The 16,238-nt window shown below is 41.8% G+C and overlaps 1 protein-coding gene across 1 annotated transcript; it reads right to left on the reverse strand.

Moving 5' to 3' along the window:
* Nucleotides 1–753: 753 nt before the first annotated feature.
* On the reverse strand, nucleotides 754–15,109 carry LOC146507917 (basic helix-loop-helix transcription factor scleraxis-like). The gene is made up of 3 exons (XM_085178213.1): nucleotides 14,050–15,109; nucleotides 13,562–13,778; nucleotides 754–4,305 (listed from the first exon to the last, which is right to left on the reverse strand). Exons 1-3 carry the CDS (start codon nucleotides 14,442–14,444, stop codon nucleotides 4,267–4,269), a joined length of 651 nt encoding a protein of 216 aa, XP_085034339.1. The 5' UTR covers nucleotides 14,445–15,109; the 3' UTR covers nucleotides 754–4,266.
* Nucleotides 15,110–16,238: the final 1,129 nt, after the last annotated feature.

Raw genomic sequence — 16,238 nt, forward strand, 5'->3', positions numbered from 1 at the left:
ACTGCACAAACTAATATAATGTTTAAAAAACTATACTTTTCTTGATTCTTTCTAATGCTTAGATGAAAATCTCTTTCGGGCAATGACTGCCCAAAGTCTAGAACTCAATGATGAGTTGCTGCTTGTTTATGGGTCTCTCTGCATTCATTTTTGCATTTACTGAATGAAAAGCGTACTCTGCTGGGTTGAGATCAGGCGTCTTACTTGGTCGTTGGAGAATATCCCATTTCTTTGCCTTGAGAAACTCTTGGGTTGCTTTTGCAAAATTTGTGGGCCGTGAGATGCCATCTGATCAGTTTTGCAGCATTTCGCTGAATCTGAGCAGAGAGCCTTGTACACTTCACAATCCATCCTGCTACTTCTATCAGCAGTCACATCATCAATAAACACTAGTGGCCTGCTTTCTCTGGCAGTCATACATGCCCATACCATAACTTTCATCCACCATGTTTGACAGATGATGTGGTATGCTTCAGCTCATAAGCTGTTTTTCTCCTTCGCCGTACTTTTCTCTTCACATCATTCTGGTTGAAGCTAATCTTGGCTTCATCTATCCAAAGATTTTTTTTTTTTTTGCTATTGTGCAAACTCTTAGATGTTTTTTTTGGGAAAAGTCTAATCTGACCTTCTTGTTTTTGAGTGTAATCAATAATTAACCTCTTAAGCCCCAAGCCTACTGATCTCCTGCTTTTTGCCCCCCGTATCAGGGGGCGTTGGGGCTTAAGAGGTTAATAGAATCTTTTGATTGTAGACTTTAATAATGATACACCTCCTCAAGAGTGTTCTTGACGTTGGTTAGTTGTTTGTCTAAATCACTGAAATGAATTTTTTTCATCTTCCACTTTGGCTGTCTTCTGTGGTCCTTCCAGCCTTTTGGTGTTGATGAGCTGGTCAGTGCATTCCTTCTTCTAAAAAGTACCAAAATGTTGATTTAGCCCCTCTCAAAGTTTTTTGTTATCTTTCTGATAGGTTATTTTGGTTTTTTCGGCCTCATGATGGTCTCCTTCCACTTGTGTCAACATCTCTCTGGGCCCTCATATTGAGTGTTCAAGTGAACAGCAACCAAATGCAAATTTAACAGTGGGAATCAACTCCAGATCATTTATCTTCTTAATTTGTCATGAAATAACAAGGGAACAGGCCATGAAACCGCCTTGTCAGTCCAGTCGTCCAATGAAACTGTTTAAATCCTAAACAGTTAATGTAATATTTTTGTGAAAGTCTACAATCATCAATCACATATTGATTGTTTGATTTCAAACAAACTGTGCATTGGACGGAAGCATTTTTTAAAATAAAGAGTCAATGTCCAAACATGAATGGGAAGTGAAGTATTATCTGAATCGTCTACTATAAGACAAATGGTCCATACCAAAGCCAGTGGTGCCGTAAAAGCGTTGCAAATTCCAGCACAAACTCTATTTTTTTTTATAACTTCAGCTATCGGTGTTCACATGCCAGATTTCCCGGGGGTCATCTTCTCTCAGATCATTATAGTGATAATAATAAGAGTCAGTCGGTCTTCCAACCTCCGGTTCACATTGGTCCAAAACCGCCACTTAAATAAAAGCAGTTTGCCCTCTCAGCTGATCTGTTTCATCAATATAAAATACAGAGATCATTAGAAAGCTAAGCTATATCACAGATCTTCCCGTGTGTGCAAATGTGCACGTCCGCTCACACAGTACATCCATCTGTTTGTGCATATGTAAGTTCATCTGCGCACAAACGTGTGAACGGTCATCTGTGTGTATGCTAAGTTGTGCGTGCGTAGGCGTAGGGGGAACCTGATCTGGTCTGTGTGGGAGGAACCAGTCCCCCCCCTTTAGTATCCAGACAGACGGCCTGCTAGAGAGATCAGACTGTCAGACTAACTGGACCAGAAGTCATTAGGACACGCTAGACACACAGAGCTTTTTCAAAGCTATTGCTTCCTTTTAAAAAGACAAAAAAAGCAGTAAGATTATCTACATTTCATCGGCTCATGATAGGACTAAGATCTTTAAGACATGCGGTGCTTTTCAGATCTTTTTGTCAGAAACCTATAAGCAGCAGGGACCACTTATTTTGAACCCGTGTCCTGAGATTTAGTCTTTTGTCATCCCGCGTTACGTTTTAGAAGAAAAAAACTCGTAGGGCACATCAAACAACTGTATTCATTGGTATAAGCAATTATAGGCTTTGAAGCTATCTTTAATTCAGATTTTAAGGAACTTTCAGACGACACGTTTCTCTCCTTCATCACCTTTGTGAGTTGTTTCTTTAAAGTGCGTGTCCTCTAAAAGACATCCATCTGGGGACATATTAACTCTAGAACTGGCTGTGAGTCCCCAGTAGTGATATAATTTGGGGGTGTTTGTAAGATCTGACACATGCACACACACAAAATAAATCAGCTTTGTTTTTCAGCACCATTTCCACTAAAAGCTGTTTTTTGGCAGTGGAAAGTGGCATTTGAATTTTTTGTTAGTTGTTTTCCTTCATCGGGCACTTGTCACATTGTAGGAAAAAGCTCGATAATTGGCACCTCAGTCGCAGAAACAGCTTGTTAGCGTTGTTAAAAAATAATTTGGGAACACCGAACTAGTGCAGCACAGCGGTTAGCCTCCATTAAAAGAACAGGCTCAATTTACATTTCATTTAATGGTGGAAAATAGCTTAAGAAATTCTACTGTTATATGACTTTGGGACACCAGTGGCATTATAAGATTTTTAATACTCTTCATGCAGATAATATATCACCCAGATGATGCAACATTTCAGGTAGCCATAACTTCTATCCTCTGACCTTGAAGATAATGTAGGAAAAATGCTTGTGGTAGTCACAGGAGAAAGAAAAAGATAAATTATTATTTTAAAAAGAGAATATGCTCAAAAATGAAGGGCAGAATCTACATTTTCCATCACAGCAGTTGCCAGACCGGAGGAGATGCTGTATGAAGGTGATGGAGGACGCAGAGTCAGAAACACTGGAAAAGGCAGCAGAAAAAATAAGAAAACAAGACGATGATGTATGGATGCATCAATAAAAGGACAAGTTCAGAAGAATTGTAGCTGGTGTGGGGCTAAGCACACTGGAAAGCCATCAACAAGCAGACTCTGGGCAGTGGCACTCCAGGGAAAAGAGAGGAAAGAGCAGAGGAGAAGAGAGAACAAGCATGTGGAAGGTAAAAGAAGAGGACAGCAAAGGGACAAAGGCAGAGTCCAAGTAGCCAACCTGCAGATTCAATTTTGCTCATTTTCCTCCCCTCTCCCTTTGCCTTGCCTTTTTTCTTTCCTCCTTAAGCCTCTGTTGCCAACCTCATCTGCAACTTTAGTCAGTCCTGAGCAACAGCAGCACCAACTAGAACGAGTTCTCGAGGAGAGAAGGAACAAGCATGTGAGAGAGAAAGAGAGCGCCACAGGTGAATAAGGGTAATTAGGTTTATGTGAGCTATGGATCAGACAGAGAGGAAGTTCCACTAATTCTCCCCACCAGCCACAAAAGGATAATGCAGCATTGATTTGCTATTAAAATATATCTGCAGCTCACCGGAAAGTCCACGGTGGAAAACTTCTACAAACGTTTATTGGTTGGGACTGGCAAGAATTAGGAGAACATTTTAGAGTACAATCTGTTTAACATACCAGCAGCATATGAATGAAATTTAATCCCAGATTATACAAACAATTTATGCTCATCTTGAGTTAAGTTCAACTCTCAAAAATGATTATTAGAAATAACCAATGCCAACAATGTTTCCAGCATATTTTTTGTGATGTCATATAGCCAACGATTTGTACCTCAAAACGATGCACATTGTTTCTCAAAAAAAGTCATATAGCCGTTAAATAACATAGTTTCATTATTATAATGTTATGTCACATAAATATACATTTTATACTTCAGTTTACACATTAATAACACACAGCTTTTCGGGAATACAAGTTTATGAGTGTGTTTTCAGATCATGTGCCATAAGTTCTCAGAGTCACTGATACAGTCAAGAGTCTTTTATAAGTGGTATTAAGAGGTTCTTGGTGGTGTTGGTATGCATGTGAAAGCCATTTGAAAGTTCTCAAACTCTAATTTTTTTTTTTTTTTTTTTAAAAAGGTCCTTTAACAAAATGCGAACTTTAGTTAAAATGTTCCTGGAAAATCCTGGAAGTGCTGCAAGGAGTCCTTCAAAAGTCTTTGAGTCTGGTTAGTCTTCAAGTTGCAGTAATTTTAAAAATCGCTGTAAGCAAGTGATGAGCATTTTATCCACGTGGCTCGTGTCGTCGTCGTTAGCTCCTTATGGCGGTCTTCCTGTCTCTGTCTTTATTCTGCAAGAGACAGAAACAACATCTCACATCATTGACGGGTTCACTGAAATCAAACTGAAACAACAGTTTGGGTTTTGCTCTCATGAGTTAGAGCTGGAGAAAACTTAAACGGTAGGTGGAAAAAAGCTAACTGCCATCCAGAAGATTGATTCTTTATGGATGTTGTTGGTGTTTTTTTTTTTTTTCCTTGATTATATTTCATAGATTTCTCAGGAGGGTGGCTTGAGAAAGTCTTCCTCCTGTGAGTTGACTTTTATCTGTCCACTCTCACAAATATAAAAACAATTTGAGGTAAGATCAAAGAAACAAAGGTTATAATCTGCGATGGATACTTCTTAATCGTCATTTCATGAAAATTTGCCAGTTTTGATCGAAGCTTTCTCTGGTTTCATCAACACAAGTATACTTTACGTTTAATGAATTTATTTAAACCATATTTTTATCACAGAAGCTCTAAAGAAGCCCAGCAATTTACAGTAAAAAAGGTAAAAAAGATGATTTTTTTTTTTAATGTAAACCATAAAAAATGCACTCAAAAATATATGGTTTAGTATTGGAATCACTGGCACAGCAAGTTCATGTGGTTTTAGATGTACTCTGCTTTTAGTTGATGGGAGAGTAAATTAGCCTTGACTGCATGAAGTAAATTCACATAAACACATTCTGTAATGTAGCACACAACATTAATTGTGGTGGCAGAGAGAAATGAGCTTTTCTTTAATACTATTACAGCCTGAAGATTGACATCATGAGCTGGTTCATGACAGCAGAGCATGATGATATGCTTCTCATTTATCTGTGGTATCAGAGCAAGAGGCCCTGATTTCCTGGCTGGTTGGGAGACCTTCGCTATCTGGCCAGGAAAATAACATCACTTTTTCCCTCTTCACCTAACCTCTTCTCAGCTCACTTGGGCCATCTACCACTGGCTTTTCAGGCAACAGTCAAGGGATTTTATTGAACACACCACTGAGTGATATGCAACACATATCATCCATGCTTTTCTAAAAAAAAATTTTAAAAGGAGAAAAAAGACTGATGTTTTAAGGATTAACTCATAGCTGACAACAGATCTTTGTTATTTAATTCTTCAGCTGAAGAATAAGGCTACCATTATCCCATATGCTAATATAAGCACTCATGTCCTCTCCTGACTTTTCTCTACCCCCTCTCATATCATCTCAACTAACCCCCTCTGCTCCCACTTTCCTTTCCTCTCATCACGCCGAACACCTGGTTACACATTTCCTCTCAGACGGCGCACAAGGTGTAGGTGTTTGGAAAAATCCGTTCTGCCTGAGATCAACATAGGTGGTTGGTGGTTGGAAGGGTATCAGGCGGTAATCAAAGAATGAGATCCATAAGACTTGGACAGGAATTGGTACTCCACTGACGGAGGTGAGGTGAGTGTGAGGAGACGCAGAAACTGTTGTTGTCAATTCTTCCTCCAGCTGGATCAGCAGAGGATCATTAGATTACACTGCAATTGAACCATTACTGTTGCTAGACATGAATCATTACCACTGTGTTACTGGCTGCGAGGCAAGTATGAGCAACACCAGCGGGTATAATTTAGTATGTAGTAGCCACACTTAAAGCAGCTACTTCATGTGACCAAAGGTGTCTTATTTGTTCTTCTGTTGTCCTGTTTTCAAAACTAAGTAGATAGTAGATGAGATATTACTAGCTTAAGGAAATATAAGAACATCAATCAGCACATGTAGGGTTTCCTCATTTGTAAAGTCCATAGAGGTCTTTCAGCCCTTAATCCTAATGCAAATAAGCATATGTTTACCACCCATTTATACTCTCAGTTGCCTTCTGGATTGGTTTGTACCATAAATAAATAAGAGGCACTTATATCATATTAAGAGTTTTCTTTATGACCCAAAGGACAAAACGAGTGGGAGAGAAAAGGACAGAAAATCCTTATTTTGTTGGGTGTCCGTGGATCCCATCTGTAGATTAGCTCTTTTTGCTGAAGAGCGCAGTTTTATAATTTATAGTAAATCTCCTTGGCTGTGATTCGTGGACTGGCTGGGGGATCCCCCCACATTAAGAACCCTTGCTTTCAGCACAAATCCATTCCTAGTACAATTGAAGAGTCTTGCTCTGATCACCGTAAAAGATTACACAAGACTAATGATCTGCCTTAAATTTTCTGTCAGTTTAACCATCTGACATGACATGTAATCTTGCTCAGATGTCTATTTTGTGTCACTTACAGCCTGGAAAACCCTCAGCTTCATTGACGCTGTGCTCTCATTGTGCTTGTTCCCTTTCACAAACCATCAAAACCATCAGTTGGAAGACAAAAACGCAGCCATGCTCCTGGGTGTTTGTTGGAAAGCAACGTGGAAAATTAAAGGCATTTGTCAGTGGAAGGAAAAGTACTTGAGGCAGTTTAGAGTTAAAGTGGGTACGTGAGAAATTTCACTTGAAACCTGTGTGTGAAAATTGGATGATTTCCCAAATTACATCAAATTACAGCGGAATCGGTAGGAATCAGCCCACGTCTCATTGTTAGTGCACCGTGGACAGTTTAGAGGCACAGCTGTAGCTGGTGTAGGCGGTTCAGCTGGAGTGAAGCCGGTTCAGTCAAAACAGAAGGTGGAGGGGATTTGGGGAGGGGGGCTTTAAGGCCGGCCTGGTAGTCAAAACAATCTCCTGAAGACTAATAGGGCATGCTCGGATGACATCTCTGCTCTCTCTTTTCTCTTTCCAAACAGGCTCGCGTGCACACACACATACCGCTGTCTTCCCAGGAGGCCGATTTTGTCTGACATTAATATGATTACCTGCTGATGTTTACTTTAGATATGATATGATGATACTACCAAACTTGAACAATATTTTTGGACCAACAAGGAGAAAGCAGCCTGTCTTAACCCTAATGTGAAGGACAGTAAACACTGTCTTCACAGCATCTTATCAAGTCCACAAATTCAGTCTTTAGTATTGTTTTTCCGAAACCAATCCGTGCCGTCCTTCACCTATAACTGGATTCTTCCATTCTCTTTTTTTCCTGTGTATTAAGCTGTTCTGTCAAATACAAACATCTAATTTAGTTTTCTGGCTGCACGAGGACAGGAATGACTGGTTGGAAAAAATAATTTCTACTTGGGCACTGGCCCGCAATCGTATAAGGAGATTGGTATTTAACCATGAAATGAAAACTGGTAATATCCTTTCAGTTTAGCGAGTGAAAGTATGTGTATGCGTCAGGGCCTCTGGTGGCTTATAGAAGCTGTAATTTCCCCCATAAATGATCATTAATTGATAAATAAAACATAAGAGACTTCAATTAAGTGAAATAAAACACAAAAATAAGGCCCCCAGTCTGCCACTACGTGACTTGGACACATCACAAATTCATGTTCATTGCAGCTTTGCCAGTAAGCACGGCTCTTGATTAATCTTAGATTGCCTAATTAGATGCTGCTTGCATCAGGCAGCCACACATGTACTGTTATTTTCCCCCAGCATTTTAAAAATCTGTTTTAATGGACTCCATAACAAGCCAGACTTCATTTTCACTAGTCTCAGATGACTTAATTTTGTTACATTATGCACTAACCAGCGCTTCATCATCAGTGCTAAGATGTAGACCCTAAAAAAACCAGTATGTCATTAGCTTCAGTACATATTGTTTCAAGAAACAGCATAAATCCTGCTTTGTCGCTGTGTTTCTCTAAAGCCTTGCTCGACTTTCTGTATTTTTGCTTTAATTTGCTCGGTGAGCGGCCCTTTCCCCGAAGACCGAATGGCTACAGAATGATAGTTTTGCTAATAGATTTTGTTAGTTATCTGACCCGGCTTCTTCTGCTGGTGTTAAATTAGGATTTAACCGTTTCCATCTGTGCTGAAAATATACAGACAGGTCCACGCTCGAGGGCACACACTCGTACACAAACTCACACACACCGAGCGTGGCTGAGAATACATTTAGACGCTGCCATCAGCGTGTTAGCTGCCTTCGATGCACCTCATTAGCATAGCGAAGCTCTTGCTCACGAGGCACGAAAAACATTCCCTCCAACTCAACGCTGGCATTATCAGCAATGAGGGCAATTTAGTTTTCATCTATGACGTTCTACCGAGACATCGACTCCGTGCACAAAAGTGACGCAATGCTTTTTTCCAGTGAAAACAGACTAATATCCAAATAACTGCAAAAACCACAGTCATTAGCGCGGCCCCGCACATGTCCTATGCATGCATTTAAGCCCTCTTTAGGCCCATGGTTCATTTGATCTCTATAAAGAAGCAAAGTGTAGTTTGAGCACAGCCTAAAAACCAACTGTCCAAACTGGAGGATAAATAGCTAAGTTGATTATCCCACTGAGTCGTTGGCTATTTCTCTTTCTCTCTCGCTCTACTTCTCCATCTCTGTTTCCACAACTTCCTGCACACCATTAGTTTAGAAAGTGTTGAAAGCGCAGCCATGATCCAGAACTCCTTAACTAAGTAATCATATTTAAGACTTTTTTTTTCTCTTTTTTGCACGCTGTCTAGAAGTGGTGAACGGCTGTCTGGTTGGAAAGACTAGGAGGTAGGGTGAAATGCTTTTGATAAAAGTGTCTGAGTGCGGTGGTGTGCTGTGTGCCCACATGTGTGTATATATATATGTGTGATTGGTGTGGGCGTGAGCGTAAGCAGGGAGGGCGTTTCACAGTGAGTGGTTTCCAGGCTCCTTTAACATCACCATCAAAGCCCAACGTCAATGTGTTTCTAATAGCAGCCGCTGAATTAAACACTGGCTGTATGGCCTCAGCAGAGGATAATCATTTACAGAACAATTAGCTCATTTGTTGCTTCCGCTCTGTGCTGCCAATGACTTTCCAGACACAGAGAGTCAGCCAGTGTGTGTGTGTGTATCTGTCCTGTGAGTGTGTTGCAAGGTTTTGCTTGCTTAAGACACATTAAAAAATTCACTCTAGATGTGTCACTCACATCCGTCTCATGCAAAAACAAATGCAAGTGGTCCTCGCCCTCACACCAGCAGAGAAGAGGTGTGTTTCCAGTTGCACAGTGAGATTTTAGTGCCCCCGTCTCTCCATCCACATACAAAAATCACCATGCGTAGTTGTGCTGCATTCCGAGATATAAATCAGAACGTTTGCGATATCAAAGGCAGAATGCATTGTCTGGTTACGTTTGCTTTTTGATTTCCAGAAATTCCAAATAAATGACCTCCGTTGAGTGCGAGTAAAACTCTGGGCCGTGCCTTAAAACGCTTGTAAATGCATCTAAATTTAACCATTTCAAAAGAAGCGCTGGTCTATTTACACCAACCACACCATAAGCACCAGAGCAGTTATATTTTCACCAAATTTAAATTTTGTTTCCGAACATAAGATGTGGCTTTTAATTAATCAGACGAGCTTCTTCGAAATTCAAATGATGGAAAACGCTTGGGCACGTCACATCCAGCTTGAAAGGAGAATGCAGTGTGATTGCTCTTATTGGCAGACGAACTGCTATTTCTATTTACTTTAGCCCTTGAATTGAATTAACCCGCTCTCTGTTTCGGGCCAAAAGAAATAGGCCACAGTTGAACGCTGCAGACTAGAGACAGACAGATTAGCAAATTTTAAAAGATGTTTGTTTTGAATCACGTTTTGCATAAATTCAGATTGTAAAATAACTGCAGCAGACAACCACCTCGACACTTTCACCATCACTGAAGGTGACCTCTACCAGATATTGACTTAAGACAATAAAGAGCTGATTATTATAAAAGCTGCCACTGTGAGCTTCGCCTGTCACATGTTGAGTCCAGGCATCTGACAGTTGCACTGACAGCAAAGAGCCTTTGCACAGGATAGCTGCATCAATCAAGTAGACAGCACGGGGATTTGAGCCGTGCTCGGCTCACCTCAGTCGTCTGTCCTCAGTATTGTACATCTCATTTACAGATGTAGCCATCAAGCATGTCCCCCCCTTTTTTTTAAATCCAAGTATCAAAGGCACCAGCATGCAAGAGCTGCTATCCACTTTATCTTTGCCAAACTGCGTGTGCTCCACCCCTTACACATCAGATTTTTGCTGTGATATATATGAACATTCAAGGAGGTATTTGGCATCAAAACAAAAAAGATACTGAGAGTAAATTTCACAAAGTACCTTTTCATGCTTCACCTGACACTTTAGGGCATCAAGAGAGAGATTTTCTTCTTTATGTTGGCATAAAAAATTAAAAATAGATAAAAAAAAAAAAAATTCCCGACAAGCCTCTACTAAACCTCTATCCAAGTATCTTGAATTTTTCAGACGACTTGAAGGTGGGTGAAATTTTTTAACCTAAAATCTGACAAAAAAAAAAAAAAAGACCCGTCATTCATCAAGCGACTGACATTTGACGACGCAGCGATATTGAGAGGGTTTTAATCATGTTCTGTATCATTTTCAGGAAACTCACCGTAAATGAGTGAAATTCATTTTAAAGCTCCTTAAGACACGTGTATAAAGAACCGACACATAATGAAATCACATCATTATTCCTCCGACTCTGTAAGATGTAAAGCGTAGCACTCCGTGTGCAGTAGTCATTACTAACAACACTGTTTGTTTTGAAACAGTTATACAGCATTCACACACATAATAAGAGGAAATGAGCGTATACTTTTCTCACTTTCGCCCTCTCCGACGCTGGAAAGAAGTGTAACTGAAGCAGCTGGTCTAAGCAGACCTGACAGCTGTGATGAACCTCAATGACCATAAAAACATACAAAGAGAGCACTCAGGACACAAAGTCTCATTTTACCTTCACAATCGTTTCCTCTCTGTAATCACCAGCACCGACTCTGCTCTTTAGCCCACTTAGACCCACTATAGCCACTTTTCCAGAGAAAACGAAATGCTCTCAGGTTCTGCCAATCAGAGGAGGCCAAATGAACCTCATTTTTCTCCTAAAATATATTTTAGATAATTGCATCAATTTAATTTGGAAATCGCACAATAAACATTCAGCGTGGATACATGAGCCTCTTTGCACTGCGTGTGCCGATATGATGGCGAGGAGGAGCACTGGAGCCTGGTGGAGTGATATTATTATCACTCCACCAGGCCTTTGTTGAAGGGTCCAGCTAACAAGTCCTGGTCTTGTAGCCCAGCTCAGCTTATGCCTGTGTGCCAATACAGCTTAACTTTAAACATAGCCACACAGTGTATGTTGTACTTGTACCCACACAACATCCTGCTGCTAATCGTCTAACTAACCAAGTGAAGATTAATCCACCACTGAAATTAGACCAAGAAAGTGCACCATTTAACATTTTTACTGGTTGTATGCAGTAAAAAAAAGAGTATAGAGTAATATAGAGTAAAAAAGAAGATCTTCACATTGTGATAGTGATAAGCTACTAAATTCACTTTAAGCAGAACTGCCAAGACATTATAGTTGTTTGTGTGCGTGTATGATTCATAAAACTGTTTGCATAAACCAAAACTAAGCAACCATTTCTACACTCTTGTGCTAACTCATCTTCTGTCTCCTCGCTTGCGATTCTTCTGGATTCGTTTGGGGAAGTCAGCCAAGTACGCTTGATGCAACGTACACAGCACACAGGGGAGAATAATGAGACTTTTCATTGAGCTACTGGGAAACATCATAACGTGACTGACAGTGTGTAACACAGAGTAAGCTGAAGTGTCTGCGCTCGAGTGTTTTGACATGAGAAATAGTTTTCTACCCAGCATGCATTTACAGGTCAGTCATGCAACCACAGCAGCGAGCTGACAGCAGCAGATAGTATTACAAAGCTCCTACTGGCAGCTCTGACCTCCATCAGGTCGATCGATATGCACAAAGGTGGTGGTGGTGGTGTTTGAGGCGAGCCGGGGTGCACATGTTGAAGGTGAAGAAATGAAACAGAATGAGATGTTTGTGAGGACAAAGGAGGAAGTGAAGGAGTCAGCGAGGATAGACGGGTTAAAAAAGAAGGAGAGGAGGAGACGGTTGAGAGGGAAGGGGTACAGGTTTCAGGCGAGTTATCTGCGAGCTGAGGACGTCTGGGTTTGGACGCTCAGGACGTCTAGTTTTTCACTCGCAGAAGTTTGGAGGGGTGGGGGGGGTGGGACACTAAGACTGCTGAGTCTCAGGTTATCCCCCAGCTAAAGGGTCTCTGGGTTGAGACACTGAGGAGGGTATTAGCTTTCACACACTGCTAGGGTAACGGCGGAGTCTGCCAGATGTCAGCCCTTTACCCATAAATCCTGCTAAATGGGCGGCAGCTATGGGCTGGGGGGGGGGGGGGGGGGACTCTTTATCATCTTCTGTAGCATTTGTCAAAATCAGAACCTGGGTCATATATATTTAACTTCACTCAGCTGATCCCTCATTTTCTGTATTTTCTCATAAAGTTGATGATTTTCGTCTGCGAGAGTGGCTTTGATTATGTTAATTTCCCGTGATGACTCAATCAAATATGAGCAGAAACAGGTTTGCCCTAAGGTGTAGCTTATCCATTTTAATAGTTGTAGAGAAATGTAGATTTTTATCAAGATTATTGACAAAAGTGGAGAAGAAAAGTTGGTTGTTTTGGTTTTTTTGCTCTAAAATGTTATCGATTCTCCGCCTACATTTTGTCCTGTGACTGTGACTTTCACTGGAACAAAGTAATTGCCAGTTACCAATTTGTATCTCTCAGGTCAATCTCGAGAAGTCATGATTAAAACCTTCTCGTATTCGGGCTGACGTCAATGCATTCTTGAAATTATACGCATGGTTTTGGACGGATTCATGGGCTCCTGGTCATAAATCTCAGTCACTGCATAAATACCCTTGTAAACTCTAAATTCATATTTTTTTAAAAGAGAACAAAAACAACACCATAGATGGGTTTAGACACAACACTCGTACACATTTAGTCTGGAAAAAGCCTGCGTGCTGTTTGAACCCAGCTCTCGGAGAGAAAAACAACCACTGCTGTGGACTGTAATGCTCAGAGATTTTCAGAAACCACCTGCTTGATTAAAACTAACCCCCGATGATACAATAACACTGAGTCCTTTAAAAAGTGGTTTTGCTTTTACAGTCCCTCTGGGCCAGTCTGGTTTATGGGCACATTCACTGATCTCAGGTCAGCTGTCCTAAACCACCACACAGTGTCTCCGACTGCACTGGTCTTCAGCTAAATCTCTGTCATTTGTATTTTGGAAAATTTAACAAAGATAAATTTTAAAAAAACAAGACTTTTCTTTTTTCGATTTCCCTCTTCTTCTTTAACTGACTGAGAGTTCGTTATCCGCTCACCATTTTCCTCTGGTTACTGAGGCAGAAGGTACAGATGTGCTTGGGCTGCGCTGATTGGTCAGATCCTCGGTTGGGGGAGGAGCTGACATGGAAAAACGGCGGTGAGGGAGCGTGGCAGGGCTGTCCGTCATGAAGCCCTTCGCCCAGGAGCAGCACGTTACCCAGATGGCTTATGTAGCTGCTGGCCAAACGCAGCGTCTCGATCTTTGACAACTTCCTGCAATCATGAAAACAGTTGTGGTGTTGACAGAGGAAAAAAAGAAATTCGGAGGGTAACGTAAAGATATCTGCCTCATAGGATATGTTCAAACCTGCAAGAGAATGATGCTAGATGCTAGAATTTTTCTTCCCTGTTCGAGTTTGGAGAGTTTCAAATTAAAGGCCTAAATATAAAACCGTCATTTATTTGGTTCTCCAGGTGGAAATCTTTCTGTCCCTGTCTTATTTGTGCATCATGTCACAAAACAGTAACTCATGCAGGTCTTTACCTGTCTGCAGGCTCGGTGGGGATGAGTGTGCGCAGCGCTGTAAATGCTGTGTTGACAGAATTGGTGCGATCTCTCTCCCGCGCGTTGGCCGCGGTCCTCTGGCGATATTCCTTAGGTGGAGATGAGTCTGGGGGGACCAGTCTCGCGGCCATGGCCCCTACATCTATCCCTCCACCTCCTCCCCCGCACAGCTTCCTCTTCCTGTTCACCTTGATGTGAAAGGCAGATGGGGAAGACGAGGACAAGCGAAAGGCGGCGTTGGAGGAATTGCTGGTACGCTCCTCGGAGCCTGAGCCCTCGCTGCCGTTGTCGTCATCGTCTTCGGAGAGAAGGGCGATGTCGCCGTACAGGAAGCGGCCCGCGGGGGGTGCCGTGCGCAGCATGGCGAATGTCATCTTGGGCGCAACAGCGTGACAGTTACTGGTCAGTCTTGTGGGGGCTTCCTCAAGGCAAGGCAGAGCTGATGAAGCTTGTTGGCTGAAGCTGGTTGATGCTGACGGCTGCTGAAGGTGTCCACCAGAGCTATTTCCCCCAAAACTTCTCTTCTTCACAAAATAAATTAAGCCAGGAGAATCGGATGTTTCCCTTGTGAGTCTAATTTGCCTCAACTTGTAATCTCCCCTTATTGAAGTTGATCCTAAAGCAGGTTAAGAGGTCACGACAACTTGACCTCAGAGCACTCGGGTCATGGACAGCTGCAGGTTCCAAGTCCTTCTTGTTCTTTCTGGATCTATTCACATGCACTTCACATCCCAAAGATCTGTGTCTCCTGCAGCTATCACTTCAAAATAAGAATTAAAAAATCAGTTTATACTTGCATGTTGAAGCAAAAATTGGTCTCATCTCTCATTGCTTCTCTGCGCGTCTTTCTTTGCCCTTTGTTTCTATATTTGCCCGTTTCAATTCCAGGAACGACTCTGCGGCAGCCGCCTCACTCTCTCGTGCTCTCTGTCCTTTCTCCCTCTCTGTGTGTCTCTGCTCCACATGTGCCTGCAGTCTGAGTGTTTCCGTCTGTCTCTGGTCTTAAAGCCAGTGGGAGGGCAAAAGGACTGCACTGCTCCTCCCTCTGAGCACTGAGGGTCCCTTGGCTGCTCTCTAGAAGCAGGCCGGAGAGACCGGAGGCAAGAGGCAAACCATCCGCAGGAGTTTGTTTTGGCTGCATGCTGATATGTTCCAGGGGAAATCCACCCTAAAACAGATCTTGCATCACCCACAGGGCCCTCTAAAATTTAAGAAATACGGCCGACGTGTTGGATAAAATGCTGTCATGTGGCATTAGTAATAAAGCCGTTATCTTGGACGGTACAATCAGATGTCAGGTTGATCTATTTCTCTCTATTTTTTTCTTTTTTCCATAGAAATGTGTCCAGAATCAAAGTTACCAAACTGTCTTTTGAATAACGACTGAATATCTTAAAAGAATTTCTGTTGTGTTAACTTGTTTTCAGTTTCTCATGTGACATGTTCTTCCTGGTTTCTGTCATTAGTCTGACAGGGCACGCTACCAGCAAGAGGTACAACTGGGTTTTGCGTTTGCAGAAAAAAAAAAAATCATGTTTCGTTCAACCACTTCCTCGACTGCAGTAAGCTGTGAAGACAGAGTGGCGAGTGTGAGTGTTTTTTCTTTCCCTCCGTCTACATCTCTGATTTCATCCCGGGACAGCTGGCCGGGAGGCATCGCTGAGCTCATGGATGACGCCAAAATGTAGGTTTATCCGACCGCAAGACTTTTATCTGTACGAGCTGTGGCACTAAAAAGCTTTGCAATGTATCTATCCTCATGGGACTCAGACATTTAACGTGAATTTAAGGTTCATGCGATTGGAAATTGTAGTAGGAGAGCTGCAACTTTAAACTGCCTTCATCTATCTGTCATCCTCTCTTCGAGAAGGAAGTTAATAGTTCAAAACGAGGTACAGCAAAGGAAGCGGAGACAGAGGCGAGAAGACAGACACAAGTGGAAGTAAATTAGCAAGAGACAAGGCAAGACAGGAGCGTCAAAGTCTAATTGTTTTTTCTGCTTAAACTCTTTGTGATGTTATTAGTCATGATCGCGCAGCTTAACTCTTATTTCCAAGAGACTGTGTGACCTTTATGTGTTTCTTCCTACTTTAAATGTACAGCGGTTAAAGGTTGACAACCTATGTAAAGCTCAGCTATGAAGTCTGTAATCCTCAGCAGTACCTCAG

Source organism: Neolamprologus multifasciatus, chromosome 11 (assembly GCF_963576455.1).
Source record: "Neolamprologus multifasciatus chromosome 11, fNeoMul1.2, whole genome shotgun sequence".
Taxonomy (NCBI): Eukaryota; Metazoa; Chordata; class Actinopteri; order Cichliformes; family Cichlidae; genus Neolamprologus; species Neolamprologus multifasciatus.

Bases quoted from the DNA above. Each gene is read 5' to 3' on its own strand.
- LOC146507917 (XM_085178213.1), bottom strand. From the start codon at position 14,444: ATGACATTCGCCATGCTGCGCACGGCACCCCCCGCGGGCCGCTTCCTG. The intron at 13,779-14,049 runs GTAAAGACCTGC...TCATGATTGCAG, and splicing joins CCCACCGAGCCTGCAGACAG to GAAGTTGTCAAAGATCGAGA. The intron at 4,306-13,561 runs GTGAGCGGATAA...TGTCTCTTGCAG, and splicing joins TCAGTAACCAGAGGAAAATG to AATAAAGACAGAGACAGGAA.